The 15,579-nt window shown below is 31.3% G+C and overlaps 2 protein-coding genes and 1 non-coding gene across 3 annotated transcripts; all 3 read left to right on the forward strand.

Annotated features, from left to right (window-relative positions):
- The first annotated feature begins 341 nt into the window (after positions 1-341).
- On the forward strand, positions 342-6,451 carry LOC124938088 (pyruvate kinase 1, cytosolic-like). Its single transcript, XM_047478459.1, has 16 exons — positions 342-533; positions 643-739; positions 842-939; positions 1,075-1,230; positions 2,011-2,088; positions 2,248-2,379; positions 3,148-3,228; positions 3,317-3,388; positions 3,480-3,569; positions 4,129-4,273; positions 4,597-4,685; positions 5,179-5,274; positions 5,377-5,444; positions 5,644-5,743; positions 5,833-5,892; positions 6,104-6,451. The coding sequence occupies exons 1-16, from the start codon at positions 465-467 to the stop codon at positions 6,254-6,256; spliced, it is 1,584 nt and encodes a 527-aa protein (XP_047334415.1). The 5' UTR covers positions 342-464; the 3' UTR covers positions 6,257-6,451.
- A 782-nt stretch (positions 6,452-7,233) lies between these two features.
- TRNAR-UCU lies at positions 7,234-7,306 on the forward strand. Its single transcript has one exon. It is a non-coding gene; the product is annotated as a tRNA-Arg (tRNA).
- A 2,181-nt stretch (positions 7,307-9,487) lies between these two features.
- Positions 9,488-12,599, forward strand: LOC124938133 (F-box protein PP2-A15). Its single transcript, XM_047478509.1, has 3 exons — positions 9,488-9,959; positions 10,049-10,167; positions 11,809-12,599. Exons 1-3 carry the CDS (start codon positions 9,642-9,644, stop codon positions 12,275-12,277), a joined length of 906 nt encoding a protein of 301 aa, XP_047334465.1. The 5' UTR covers positions 9,488-9,641; the 3' UTR covers positions 12,278-12,599.
- The last annotated feature ends 2,980 nt before the right edge of the window (positions 12,600-15,579 follow it).

Raw genomic sequence — 15,579 nt, forward strand, 5'->3', positions numbered from 1 at the left:
ATAAATATATATATTATTTTGTTCAGTTGCTGAAGGTGAAAATCACTATCAATTTAAATAGTGCTAAACTAAAGGCGAGTGTACCGCACATAGAAGAGAATAAACTTCCGTCGGTTTGTAGATCCCATTGGATCAATTAATAGTTAATTATTTTTATTTAAATCCAAATAAATTTAATTTAGTTTAATCCTAATAAATAAATAAAACCCTAATCAAATAAATAAATAAAATAAAATAAAATCCGTTTTCTTAATTAGTTAAATTTAATTTAATTTTGATATCCTTTTTTGAAAAAGAAATTGACGAGAAAGATAGGTTCTTTTCCCCTTTCGCTATTTCTTCTCCACTCAGAGTCATATAATTTCTCTTTCTTCTTCTTTCTAAAGGTTCAAAGAAGGCCGCCTCTTCCAAGCTTTCAATCTTCATCTTCCTGTTCTTTGATCTTCATCTTTCAGAAATCAACTATGCATTCCAATCACTTACTTCTCGAGGAGCCGATCAGGATGGCATCCATCCTGGAGCCATCAAAATCTGTATGTATATCAATCCTCAACGTCTTGATTTAGATCTATTGATTATTTCTAATATTTGTTTTCGAATCTGATTTGAAACTTCTACTTGATGATCATGCTGGATTTGCAGAATTTCTTTCCTGCAATGACAAAGATTGTTGGGACTCTCGGTCCTAAGTCACGGTCGGTAGAAGATATTTCTGCCTGCCTTAAAGCTGGAATGTCAGGTATGTATGTGTTCTCTTACTTTTTTTATTGTTTAATTCGCAAGAGAAATTTTGGAGATTTGTGTTTTGAGCATATGTATGTATGTATGTATGAATTTGCAGTGGCTCGATTTGACTTTTCGTGGGGAGATGCTGAGTATCATCAGGAGACATTGGAAAACTTGAGGACTTCTGTAAAGAACTCCAAGAAGCTGTGTGCTGTAAGTACTATGCACAAGAAGTTAGAAAGGCTAAGACTTTAGAACTTTGGACAGTGTGGTGCCTATTATTTGATTTTGATGCTGTATCAAAGACAAACACGTAGAATCTTCTCATGTTTGTTGTGTTTTCTCCAGGTTATGTTAGATACAGTAGGTGCAGAATTGCAAGTTGTCAACAGCAGTGAGAAGTCCATTTCCCTTCAAGAGGATGCTAAGGTTGTTCTGACTCCTTATCAAGGTCAAGACTCTTCTTCTGAAGTTCTGCCCATCAACTTCTCTAGATTGGCAAAGGTATAAAACACATATCCTGTTCAATGATATGTTTCCCTAGTTAATTTATTCTCCAAAATATTGGAAGGGCTGTCATCTGTGTAGATGTTGCAGTACTTGCACAGGATTTCTTTTTGGCTCATAAGTCATTTTAGTAGATATGTATATAAATCCCCAAAATTTGTGTTATGTGAAGCTTGCCATTATTCAATGATAAATACAACAGCTAAATTGGAAACCCAAGCTGGACAATGACCTTTTAGAAACTAGATTCAACAAACATATGTGGGGGAAATTGGGGAAGAAGAGAGGATAGACAAACACAGCCCTTTGATTCATTAGAGAAAAACTGATGGTTACACCAATATAGCCTATTCTTCTAGTAGGACTCAGGGTGAATTATTATCCTCAACCCTACTTGACCCAAAGTCATGTTACTCTCGCCTATTAATTTTATGATGCACTCTTATATAGTTGGGTCATTACACTGCATCTATTTTGTACCTTTGGTTTGACTTGATAAAATGGAGTTACTACACGGAGGTCTGAACTTGCATTCTTCTATTAGTGAGGCAAAAAGAGTTTGAGTTATAGGAATAATAACCTGCAGTGGACTATGTTTATTGATGTTATGAATTTTATCATGAGTTTGATGAAGACGTCGCTTCAGGCCCCTTTTCAGCATATTTCCTTGGTCGATTTTTGAAATTTTGAATTTGAGATTTTACGTTAAGTAGTTGAAATTGCATTTATCCTTTTGAGTGGTGTTTGGTTGACTAGTAATGGTTATGGTTTGTGCAGGCAGTGAAGAAGGGAGATACCATCTTTGTTGGTCAGTACTTATTTACAGGCAGTGAATCTACTTCTGTTTGGCTAGAGGTAGTTACTGTATCCTTTGTTTCAATTGATACTTAACTTCTACTGTTGTTTTTCTGTATATAAGATCCGGCTTCTTTACTATGAACTTGAGAGCAGGTTTCTTAACTGAGTTGAGCATGTAGGATGATCACATTATGATTAATACTTTCTTTTGAGCAGGTAGATGAAGTGAAAGAAGAGGATGTAGTTTGTGTGATAAAGAACACTGCAACATTAACTGGGTCACTGTTCACCTTACATGCCTCCCAAGTTCACATTGATCTGCCTACACTCTCTGATAAGGATAAAGAGGTGAGTAAGATTTGAGATAGTACACGATTGGTTTCATTTCATTTTATAGATTTCTTTGTTAACCATTTACAATTTCATATTATTTGTTTCATAATTTTGCTTTCCTTCTTACCTTTATGGCACACTTGTTTTCAAATCACATTATAACTTTGATGTGGTGGTATACTTAGGTTTCTGAACTTGAACTGAATAGGACTTCTGTTATTATGCTCCATTTGGAAATACTTTTTGTGTTAGATTTCTGAACATGGATCCAAATGAGATCATATTTGTAAACGACATTTAGTTAGAGGAGAGGGTTTTGGGTTGGGGAGTAATGGCAAAATGGTATTTAGTACAAATCATGTTTTCTGTTATTCCTTTTTTTGGACTTAGGAGCATTTGGATGAAAAAGCATAAATTTGTGCCAAATTTTGGATTGTGGTCCAGAAATTTTTAGTGATCAAAATTTTCAGCCAAATGTAGATTTTTTGTTTTGTTTTTTATCACAGACAAATTACCATAACAAAACAGCTTGATGTTAAACATGCGAAGTCTGAATTCAAATCTGAGAATCAACCTAAACCTCGACTTTGTGCCAGATATGACTCATAAATAGCACATTATCATAGAGAAAATGTGGGAAAAGAATAACCTTGTTCTGACATTGAATTTCTTTAGTTTCGCAACCATGATAACAAATGCTTATCTCTGAAAAAATGCAATTAATTTTGTCATTTTCTGAAAACATTATTAATAGCTTTTCTGATGAAATTAACTTCATCTCAGGTCATTAGTACATGGGGAGTGAAGAACAAGATTGACTTTATCTCGCTATCATACACTCGACACGCAGCGGATGTTCGTGAAGTAAGGAACTTAATTCAACTTGCTTATATTTTGTCTTCATGTGATTTCTACAAGAATTGGTTAACAAATTTCTTTGATGTTCATCTAGGCTCGTGAATTCCTATCAAAGCTAGGCGATCTTAGTCAAACTCAAATATTTGCAAAAATTGAGAATGTTGAGGTGAGTGTCCTTGAATCAACATATCTCTATCTGCCTTCAGTTTGTTGTTTGAATTGTTTAAATAGTAACTCCACCATATTTCCCCCTTTAGGGCTTGACCCACTTTGATGAGATCCTACAAGAAGCTGATGGAATTATTCTATCTCGTGGAAATCTTGGAATTGATCTTCCACCTGAAAAGGTTTGCACTAAATGTTTTGTGGGATTCTTCTTTGATCTCTGTACAACGCACATATTTAGCTTACATTGACACATTTATAGTTCTTTGCGCAATTACTATGAGCAGTTTTGCTTTACCATTTTTTCATGATTCGGAAAACAAAACATTTGTTATTTTTGACCAAAATCTCCGTAATCAATAAAAAATTATGTTGCATTTCAGGATAATTATTTTATTATGATTGAGAAAAATATCTGAATACCAAACAAAAAAGTACACTATAATTTGGAACATGAGAAAAGAAATTGTAAACCAAATGAAGCAACAAAAATTACACTATAATTTGGATCATGATTCATAAAGAATCTTATACCAAACAACAATAATTGCTTTCAATTTTAACTTTGTCGATTTGTCAATGAGATTGTGACCATGACAAGTACAAGTTTCCAAACAGGCTCATTTGCTAATATTTAATAATATGAATAACCAAGAATCTGAATGCACGGCTCTATTTGTTGAAACTAGAATGTTCTTGGTTCTTATTTATCATTTGCTGCTTATTTGCTCTTGTATGCAGGTTTTCTTTTTCCAAAAAGCTGCTCTCTACAAGTGTAACATGGCTGGAAAGCCTGCTGTTGTTACTCGTGTCGTGGACAGTATGACTGGAAATCTTAGACCAACTCGTGCTGAAGCAACTGATGTGGCTAATGCTGTTCTGGATGGTATCTCTCTTGTTGTGGATAAATGTTACCATATACATCTCTGTCTAGATTTAGATTACTAAGATGCCAAAGTACACAGGATTTTGTTCTTGATCCTATTAGGCCACCTAGATGATGCTTAGCTTCACTTGTCTCACATGGTTCTTACAAATAAATTAAGGGTCGTAACGAAATTATATCTCCTATTTTGATATTAAGTTTTCAAGAAGTTGCACGAATTATTATTTTATTCTGAAAGTTCCTTTTTACAAGTTTCACATGCATAACATGTAAACTTATTGGCATGAACTTTTCTGACTTTTCCTTGCAATTTGATGATACAGGAAGTGATGCAATTCTTCTTGGTGCTGAGACCCTTCGTGGGTTGTACCCTGTTGAGACCATTTCAACTGTTGGAAAAATTTGTGCAGAGGTGAATTTCTTGGATAATTTAGTGACTAAGAGCTTGGTTGATGTAGTTTTTTCTTTTTAAAACAATCCATTTAAAAAGACGTATTTGATGAAAGAGTGGATTATTTAAATTAAATGACTAAAATATTAATTGTATTTAATATTTTAAAATGTTATAACAAATATAGTTAGACAATTTTAGTATTTTAGTTGTGATTTGACTGATAAAGTGATTGATGATGGATGGAATAAATGATTATTTTGGAGTACATCCAAATAATCTTAATTCATAAAGCAAGGCCTAACTGTTGCTTATGGGGATTTAAATGCCAAGAAACGGCTAGTATGTGAAGTTGGAACTTTCTCGTCTCAACTATTTTTTCACAACTCCGTCCTTACTCTACTACTTCCAGTGATTTGTTGGAAACTTCCTTCGTGGGTTTCTTTGCATATAAAATATATATGTTTTGCAAGTTAATTTGGAACACTCAGTATTGATATTAATATTCTGGTAGGCTGAGAAAGTCTTCAATCAAGATTTGTACTTTAAGAAGACTGTCAAATACGTTGGCGAACCAATGACCCATCTGGAATCAATTGCTTCCTCAGCGGTATGCTATATTTTCATGGACATTTTCTAATTTCATCTTCTTTCTGATGAGACCGACAATGATTTGTTATGTTGCTTATGTGAAACACTACATTTCCATCAGGTACGAGCAGCCATCAAGGTAAAAGCCTCCGTAATCATATGCTTCACTTCATCAGGCAGGGCTGCAAGGTATAAATAATATCATGATCTACCTACATTTGTTATGCATGTGAAAATTTACAATCATCCAAAAGATAATCAGATCACCATCTATTGTGAAATTATCTCTATAATACTAAATGAAGAAAAATAATTTGGACCATACCAAAAGCAACAAAATGATTGTCCCAAAATTTAGTTTCTGAAAACAAGCTCTATGATTGTGCAGGCTAATAGCCAAGTACAGGCCAACAATGCCTGTTCTATCTGTTGTTATTCCTCGTCTCAAAACAAATCAATTAAGGTGGAGCTTCACCGGTGCATTTGAGGTGCGTTTGATCCAATAATTACTTAACTTTTTCCTCCCTTGTTTCTAGTATCTTCAATATTTGCTCAAGTCTGAGTCTCATTTTTCCAGGCAAGGCAATCGCTGATTGTTAGGGGTCTTTTCCCCATGCTGGCTGATCCTAGTCATCCCGTAAGTGCTCCCAATTTTAGTTGTCTTTTATTGTTGTTTCATCGGTGAATAACTGAAACAGATTTACAGGTTACCACTTAATCTACACAAATAAGTGGTGCTTATTTAACTTAAAAAATCTATCTAAATTCGCTAAGTTAAACCGATTTTCATATTCTTTTTCGAGATTTCAGTTTGATCAAAACAACTCTTTCTCTTATATTGTTTGCAGGCTGAATCTAACAGTGCCACTAACGATTCGGTTCTGAAGGTGGCCCTTGACCACGGAAAGGCATCTGGAGTTATAAAGTCCCACGATAGGGTTGTAGTGTGCCAGAAGGTTGGGGATGCATCAGTTGTTAAGATTATCGAGCTGGAAGATTAGAAAAGAAAATCAATGAGATGGCTTTTGGTATTGTTTCATTTAGTTTTTGGAAAAGCCCATTTTGAGAATGATAAGAAGGAAACCTATTCTTGTTTCAATATTGAATATGCATATACAATGAAGAAAATGCTACCTACCACTTCTCTTAGGTCAAAAGAAGAAGGGTTTTATTAATTTAACAATAATTATTGGTGATATGGTTCTTGGGGGCAATCACCTGTTGAATGGTGGTTGGTTGGTTATTTTCATTTTCTTTGTATAATAACCATGTGAAACCTTATCATTTTATTTAAAATAATATGCTCTCTTTGATGATAATTATCAGTTAAGTTAATACTGAATTTATTTGAAAATACCTATTTTTTTCAAATGAATTAAAAACTGGATGAAAACACTAAGATTGTAGGAGTATAAATTATTACCATTTTATATTTATATATTTAATATATATATATTAATTGATTTTGTAATTATAACTTATTTATTATTGTTTTATAAATTAAAAAATTACATAAATTACAATATAATTTAATTAATAATAATAATATATAATTAATATTTGTTAAAAACAAATTCTTACAAACTTAAGAAAATTCTGAATTATAAATGATGACCTTATCACATATAAAAGCTTATTTAGTTATTTAGGTATTTTAGCAAACAACTACAATAGTTATAAAAGTGTTTGATGTTAAGACAAAACAATTAAATACAAGTACTTATAATTTAAATGTTATTCAAAAATAAATATTTTGTCAAGATCATCTTCACAGTTACTTTTAAAAATTGTCGAAAGGTAAAAATGGATAAAAAAAAATTGATTGGTTTTAATTTAAGATCATGGAAGGTTGTATCTGTATATAGTTTATACTAGTTATAATTTTCACAGTTTGTTTTTGTACTTATTATTATTCTTATTCTTATTATTATTATTATTATTATAGTTATATAATAAATATTAACAACATTAATCAAAAGCGCCCATGGCCTAATGGATAAGGCACTTGACTTCTAATCAAGGGATTGTGGGTTCGAGTCCCACTGGGCGTGATTTTCTTTTTTCTATTTTCTTTTTTTTGTTATTGTTCCATTGATTTATTATTCAATTTTCACCTCACAATGTTTGAAAATACCAATCTTCAAACTTTCATTTGGAATGAAACTTCTTTCATTTTCTATTGTTTATTATCAATTTGTTATTGGTCCATGGATATAATATAAAATATTCACCTCACAATGTGTGAAAATATCAATCTTTTGACTTTGTTCATTTGGAATGAAACTTCTTAGAACTAGCATAAATTATAACATGCCTTTAGGCATCCAAGTCCAATTAACATTTTGATTCTGAATTATTTGAAAAAAAAACCCACAAATTTGTAGGATGAATAGTATACAATTTGATCATTTCAGTGGTCAATTCCAATTATTTTTTATGTTTTGTTTGGCAATTTAAAATTACAAAGGAGAAAGGTGACTTTCTAGTTATGTTAATTTCTTGATATATATATATGACAACTATAATTAATTAATCGATATCTTTATTTGTATTTGGATGAGATTGGTGTAAATAAGACATTTTTGAACAATAGTTTGTATACAATTATTTCTTAAATTTTTGGGGAGAAAACAAAATGATTGGATTTTAAGAGTCACATATTTTGTTCTTAAATTAAAACTAGAGATATATTACTCATTTAATTTTTACTAAGATTATAATCCAACATGTTATTTCAAATAATATAATAATACAAGAATATGTCTAACATTTGTTGGTATTTCTGGCTCCCAAATGTTGACACTCCTGTAAGGAGATGGATTCCTGACCTATATCTACTACAAATCACTCCTCTAAGTCTTAGACACATTATGGTGTTGAGTTGGAGTTTATCTCATCAATTCTCTAATGAAGAACACGATAACAAAGCTAACACTACCGATCAAGTACGTGGAGGAGCTTTCAATTGTTCATCACATTGTTGTTTGTCCTCGTGAATGCGGTATAGATTGGTTCTACGCATGCTAGAGAAGGTGACATGAAATTCATGATCGAGATGATATGTGGACATCTGATCGTTAGAATCAATATAGATGAAATATTCATTACCATTACCATGCACACCTTCAATTATAAACGATAGGATGATGCAGTTTTGAGAATGTTAAGAGAAATATCAAAAAGAGAAAACCAAGACGTTTCTACTTCAAAGTGACTTAAATTAGCTCGGGCAAGTCTGATTTGTAAACGTGCTCACAAAAGGAGGGACTATACAATGGGATGTTATCTCTTTTGTGTAGGTTGAGTCTTTTTTGTGATTCTTGTATTAATTTGGTTATATTAAAATGCATATACAATATTATATAGATGAAAGTCGTTTAAAAATAACGACAAAAATATTAAAAGAAAATGAGTGTCCAAAGGGGATATTTGATGAAATGACGCTAATAAATGCCTTAATTAAGGAAATGATCAGCGCCTAGTAAAAATTTCGCAAATGACCACTTCATATTTTCGGACGAAAATACCCCATCGCGAGACGATCGTGCTGAACAATTATACTCAATTCAGTCTTGAATTTCCGTCGCGAGACGACCATGACGCAACGAGGGTATTTTCGTCCGAACAATAGGAAGTGGTCATTTGCGCAATTTTTATTAGGTGTCGATCATTTTTCCAATTAGGGTTATTTCATCAAATTTCCTGTCTAAAGCATCACCAAATACATCTAAAATATAACTCAATTAACCATTTAAAAAATAAGTGTGAAAAATATAAGAAAAATAAATGTTAACCAACGAAATAACGCATAACATAAAATATAGCGTTAACGAGTTCAGAAATTATCAAATTCACCGACTTTCTTTACCGGTTGTACTGAAAGACCCCTCTAATCGTTTATAGAATAAATAAAACTTTTTTTTGGTGTGAGTTATCATAAATTTTAATTTAATGTGTTTAACTCATGACTAAACATGTTTGAAAAGAATTTATGATATATTGCTTAGAAATAAAGCAACATTGTTTTGAAAAAAAGCTGTCACTAAATTTCCTCTTTTGAACCAAAAAAGGGTGCCATTGGTTTATTCCTTCCAACCACCAGATTCTTTCTTTTAAGTAAATTAAATAAAATACATTCATTTATTTATAATTTAATTTTCACATATATATATATATAATAATAATAAAAATAACTGTTTTAATAAATTATTCCAACAACAGATAGTCAAGAAAGGACAGGCAACGGCTGTCTTTCTCCATCGTGTTTACCAATTTCTCAGTCGCCTCCGTAAATCACCGGCCATTTCCTTTCTCTCTCTAAATCTCTCTCTCTCTCTCTCCGGCGTCAATGATTTGAACGGTTAACGAGCAATTCGCTTCGTATAGATGGGAGCATCGTTTTCAATTTTGGCGGAAGGTTCGAATGGATCGATCAACGGCGGAAGCGCTGGTCTCGGCGATATACCGGAAAGCTGTGTTGCGTGTGTTTTTCTCTATTTAACACCACCGGAGATTTGCAAACTCGCCAGGCTCAACCACGCCTTTCGAGGCGCTGCTTCGGCCGATTCTCTTTGGGAATCGAAGCTCCCTACGAATTACCAAGATCTACTTGACCTAATGCCGCCTGAGAGGTATCGGAATCTGTCTAAGAAGGATATATTCGCCCTACTTTCTCGTCCTGTACCGTTTGACGATGGAAAAAAGGTATGTGATCTGTTTGAATTCTTTGATTATAATTCATGAATCATTTTCTAGAAAACCTAAATATTACTGATGTGTGGTTTATGTTGCAGGAAGTATGGTTGGATAAGCTTACGGGAAGAGTTTGTATGTCAATCTCAGCTAAATCGATGTCAATAACTGGAATTGAGGATCGGAGATACTGGAACTGGATTGCTACTGAAGAATCTAGGTTAGTTTTATATGTTTTGACTCAATTAATGGATGTTATTTGAAGAACTCATAATGATTGTTTTTTCCTGCCTCCTTTATATCTGAAAACTAAGCTGTTTGAGGATTTTTTATGGTTCTGATATTGTTCTTGATGATAATTTTTCGCATTTTTAAGAAGCAGTTAGCTAGAATTGATGCTTGTTATGATTTTAAAGCTAATTGAGCTTGAGAATTGGTAGTTATCATGACTGTGATGCTGCTGATGATATAATTTCCTTTGACTATGTTGGATGAGTTCAAATGATAAAGAATTGTCTGTTTCATTTTCTAAATAAGGGTAATATTTAGGAATCATTCCAATTGACTTTCATTTGTTCACTTCAGGAACCCCAAAATCACATCTTATCTTAACATAAGAAAAACCGGCACTTTGCTGTAATTGCTTGGATTACTATTCTCATCATACTAAAATGATGAACTTTTTTTATGCAAGCAACATGAAGGAACATTGGTGATTTGAAACTAATTCCTCATGCCCAATAATGACTAATTGAGCTTGAGAATGGGTAGTTATCATGACTGCGATGCTGTTGATGATATAATTTCCTGGATTTGGTCTATGTTGGATGAGTTCAAATGATGAAGACTTGTCTGTTTCATTTTCTAAATAGGGGGTAATATTTAGGAATCATTCCAATTGACTTGCATTTGTTCACGTCACATTTTGAATTCTTGAAGAACCCCGAAATCACATCTTACCTTAACATAAGAAAAACCGGCATTTTGCTGTAATTGCTAGGATTTCTATTCTCATCATACTAAAATGATGAACTTTTTTTATACAAGAACATTGGTGGATGTGTTCTAGAAAAGTTGAGCAAGTACTATAGCCCAAATAGCTTGAACTATAATGGTTAATATGAAGGAGGCTATGATTAGTGATCACCCTACCTGTTGTAGGAGAAGTTTAGAAAATGCAAAATAATGTGTAGAGAAGATTGCAGTGTATTTTACTAATTAGCACTTTGATTAATTCAATGCCTAGTAAAAGATCTTCCATTGATATACAGTTAGAAGCTGAAAAAAATTAGGACATATATTGATACTTCTGGGGGAAGCTTAAAATCTTTGTATCCGTAGTTGGATTTGATTTGGATGCAGATTAGAAATCATCAATAAATGTCTAAATCTGTGTATGGGTTTGTTTGATAAATTGAAAATGAAGTATTAAATATGAATTCTAAGTGCCTAATGAGTTAATTCATTGAAAAATAAGTGCTGAATAACTAAATGAAAATATCTAATCATGAAGTACTTAAGTATGTATCATGGGAAAAACCGAACTGATTAATTTTAAGGTAATAATTGTATTTTAAACATTCTTATTAGATCACCAAGTTAAGTTGTAGCTTATTTTTCTCAGCTGACATTTAGCAAATGAACTTAATTCAAATTAACACTTAACCAATAAATGGAATGACTGCCTAAGTTATGTTTCTAAATGTGATCGCATCTGGTGATGAGATAGTTATTTGTCTACTAAGTTATATTTTCAAACTGATTTCCTTGGATCCATCCAAATTCATATGGAATATCTATCCAAAAGAAAAATGTTTAAAAGTTGCAAGTTCTAATGATTATCCCCCCTCTCCGTTTGCAGATTCCAAGCCGTCGCATATCTACAACAAATATGGTGGTTTGAAGTAGACGGTTTAGTGAAATTCCATTTTCCAGCCGATATCTACACCCTATCATTCAGGATTCACCTGGGAAGATACAATAAAAGGTTGGGACGACGCGTTTGCAGTTATGAGCACAATCACGGTTGGGACATTAAGCCAGTAAAGTTCGAGATCCGGCTATCAGATGGTCAGCATTTCTTTATAGAACGTTATCTGGACGACACCTTACACGAAGTGGACACATATGGAAACCAAAAACGCGGGTGCTGGATAGAATACAAAGTAGGCGATTTTGTGGTGGAAGATTCTAATCGTGCAACCGAAGTACGGTTCTCCATGAAACAGATTGACTGTACACATTCGAAAGGAGGGCTTTGTGTAGACTCGGTTTCTATTGTTCCTCGGGATTTGAAGGTGCTAAGACGGAGATCAAACAAGGTGATATAATATATACTCTACTTATATTTTGTAGTTGTTTGATCCACAAGGATTTGGTGAGATTGTAATTTGTTGTTTGGTTTTTGTAGAAGAAGAAGAGCATGTGTTCTTTCTTTGTTCTTCTTCTTCATGAGGTGAAATTAAGTGGGTCTGTGCCTTATTTAATTTCATTTTCTTTATTTCCACTAGTTTTTTTTTTTTTTTTTTGCATGTATTATAGTGAATAGGGATATACCATATTTTAGAACATTAGAGATGATTGATTGATTTACTCAGGTGTATACTATTTATTCCCCTTTTAATCAAATCTTGGTAACCATTTCTTGAACTATATGGTTGTATTATTATTGTTCTTTAAAGTAGTTTATAAAATGTATCTTCTTTCAATAGTAATTCCAAATATTTTAATAAAATCATTTTTTTTTAGTTATCGAGATTTCCCACAGTCATGATCTCTTTATATAAGAGTATTTTTTTTTACTGGGAATTCAAATTGCGACCTTTAATCTAAATGTAAGACTTATCATAGTGAATATAAAGATAAATGTGGCGACATTTAGCCATGTATAAGTTAAAGCGCTATTATTCGACAAAGGATACCTGTTACGGATCCTTTCTGCTATTATTATATATCGATTTATTTATGAATATGAATAACTATTCGTTTGTGTTATAGTCAACGCACGATAAAGAACAATGATCGGTCGACAATGACTAAAGTTATAGTCAACGCACGATAATGATAAAGAACAATGATCGGTCGACAATGACTAAAGTGATGGACTTAGCTTATGATTGCGACTAAACCATTGTTACACCTTCCTTGGAATGATTGTGTGTTTAATGTTAGCATTATGATTGTGCTTAAACGAGCAAACGTGATTAGGACTATGAATAAAACGCGACGTTGCTTATTGAAATTGGTAGACTGTGATGTCCATGTCTATTGAAAATCCAACAGAAAATCATGGGTATATTTTAATCCCATAACGTTAGTTTTTTAATCCCCAAACAGAAAATATGGATATATTTTAATCCCACAACAGAAAATCCCATAAAACTATTATTTTATTTTATAAAAAGTGAGTCTATTGAAATATAAATACATGAGTATCTTTTAATCCTAGACTATGATGACGGTAAAGTAGTTTACGAACAATATTTATGAAGCTATTCTATTAGAACTTACTTAATAATTATTAAAATATTTTAGTTATTGGGTTAAAGTGGCCTGGTTCTTTCAAAAGTTTTTTATTTAATTTATACAAAATCAGTTTTCCAATCAATCACTTCTCACCAATCACATCACTTATTTCATTAACCAAAATACTAAAGTATCCTCTACTTTAAATTATTATTTTTTATTTTATTTATATATATCAATACCCTTTAAGTTATTTTACCAAATATAATCATCACCTTCTCAAAATCATCAACCATCATTATTTTTTTTTCTTTTTCTAGGTTATTCAAATAATCCCAATCCGAACAAGCTCTTGGTTATTGATATGGCACGGTATATTAAAGAAATCAATTATTTATTTATTATTTATGATGAATTAAATAATAAATAATAAGCAATATAAACAGGGTGTCCTTCCCGATTCATAAGAACCAGTTTCATTTTCTAATAACTTTCATCGTTAGAGAGACGTTTTATTGAATTGGAAAAGTCAACCTGTCGTAACTCAAAATCTTTGTCAATGAATTCAGATACAGTCTGTTTATAATTCATAATACATTTAGATATTATCTATAGGATTATAAATAGGAAACAAAAAAAAATTATATCAAATTGTTTAGTATCATAGTTCAGGACTAAAATAATTATTTATTCATTAGTCTTAGTCTAATAAAGAGTTTAGATTTTTGTGATTTCCGCTGTAGCACAATATATTTTTTCAAAGTTTGATATGCGATATCCTTGTCGTATCGTATTGTATTCATAGTTTTAGTCTTGCCCCCATTAGGGACGAATTCATAAAATATAGGGAGGGTGGACTTAATTTTTTTTTGTTGTTAAATTAGTTCAAAAATATTAAGGGAAATATGTGATTTAAAAATATCAGGAGTAAAATATTGTTATTATTATTTTTAAAATATCCGTATATATCTTTTACAGATATACATTATGTTAATTTTTTAAAAATAGTTAATTATTATAAATATTATTTGGACATAAAACAAATAAATAAAGTTTATAGTTTGAGAGATAAAAAATTATCTTTAAAAAAAACTATCATCTAAATAATTATAATAAAAAAAACTTTAACAATATATAAATATATATATATATATATATTAATAATAATAATGAAAACATCTCGAGTTTGTTTGATAATATGTTTTTTTCGAATTTTTTACCCAAAATCTAATATTTTTCACATTTCACTTTTTCTATTTCATCATTTCTTTTATTCATGAAATAATAAAATACTTTTTTATTTAATATCTTTTATTTTTACTTTTATATCTCATATATTTAAAAAGTATAATCTTATATTTTTTTATCTTATGTATTTAAAAGGTAAAATGATTAATAAAATTTTAAAAACAAATAAAATCAAATAATTTTTATACAAAACTCAGCTAAAACAAAAATTAAACAAATTTTTCCTCAAATCTCACACAAATATTAATTGTCTCTCAAATTTTAATTTATACAGATTTCAGCTAATAATTCTTTCAATATTTGATTCTTTATATATAAAAAAAAAAAATTGGGATGGACTTAAGCCTAACTCAGCTCAAGCGACCGTCCATCCCTGCCCCGTTAGGACCGGAAAAATAACTCGACGCAATGCATTCAAATTCCGATGCTCATTTTCAATTTGATCATATAAGTGAGCCAAGTGTGCCTTTGTTCCCATTGATTATTTAATATAAGTAAATTAAATTTTGAATATATATTTCTTTGAAAAATTTGAATCAAAATAATAGACTAACACCCATATGACAAAGTAATATTCTATTAATTTTTTAAGGTGATCAAAAGTATGGTCCCTCCCATATGTATATAAAGGGCATTAAGGTAATTATTTTAATATTAAAAAAAAACTACTATCTTTATATCTCCCATGTGAGATGAAACAGGTAAACATTTGGTAGTAGATGATTTCACCTCCTTGATTGAAACAACAAGCTAGACACATGGTATATATATATATATATTATGAATGATAAAATGATAATGAAGTCTTGTAATTTTTATGACAATTGTTCATTTAAATAGAGAAATATTTCTACCATTGTGATATCACAATCATCTTCTTATTATATACTTTAATAGTGATGGATAGAAGATCCAATAA

This window comes from Impatiens glandulifera, chromosome 5 (genome assembly GCF_907164915.1).
Source record: "Impatiens glandulifera chromosome 5, dImpGla2.1, whole genome shotgun sequence".
Lineage (NCBI taxonomy): Eukaryota > Viridiplantae > Streptophyta > Magnoliopsida > Ericales > Balsaminaceae > Impatiens > Impatiens glandulifera.

Coding starts and splice junctions, on each gene's coding strand:
- LOC124938088 (XM_047478459.1), top strand. CDS start 465: ATGCATTCCAATCACTTACTTCTCGAGGAGCCGATCAGGATGGCATCC. Junction 3,389..3,479: donor CAAAAATTGAGAATGTTGAG/GTGAGTGTCCTT, acceptor TTCCCCCTTTAG/GGCTTGACCCACTTTGATGA. Junction 3,570..4,128: donor TTGATCTTCCACCTGAAAAG/GTTTGCACTAAA, acceptor TCTTGTATGCAG/GTTTTCTTTTTCCAAAAAGC.
- LOC124938133 (XM_047478509.1), top strand. CDS start 9,642: ATGGGAGCATCGTTTTCAATTTTGGCGGAAGGTTCGAATGGATCGATC. Junction 9,960..10,048: donor CGTTTGACGATGGAAAAAAG/GTATGTGATCTG, acceptor TTTATGTTGCAG/GAAGTATGGTTGGATAAGCT. Junction 10,168..11,808: donor ATTGCTACTGAAGAATCTAG/GTTAGTTTTATA, acceptor CTCCGTTTGCAG/ATTCCAAGCCGTCGCATATC.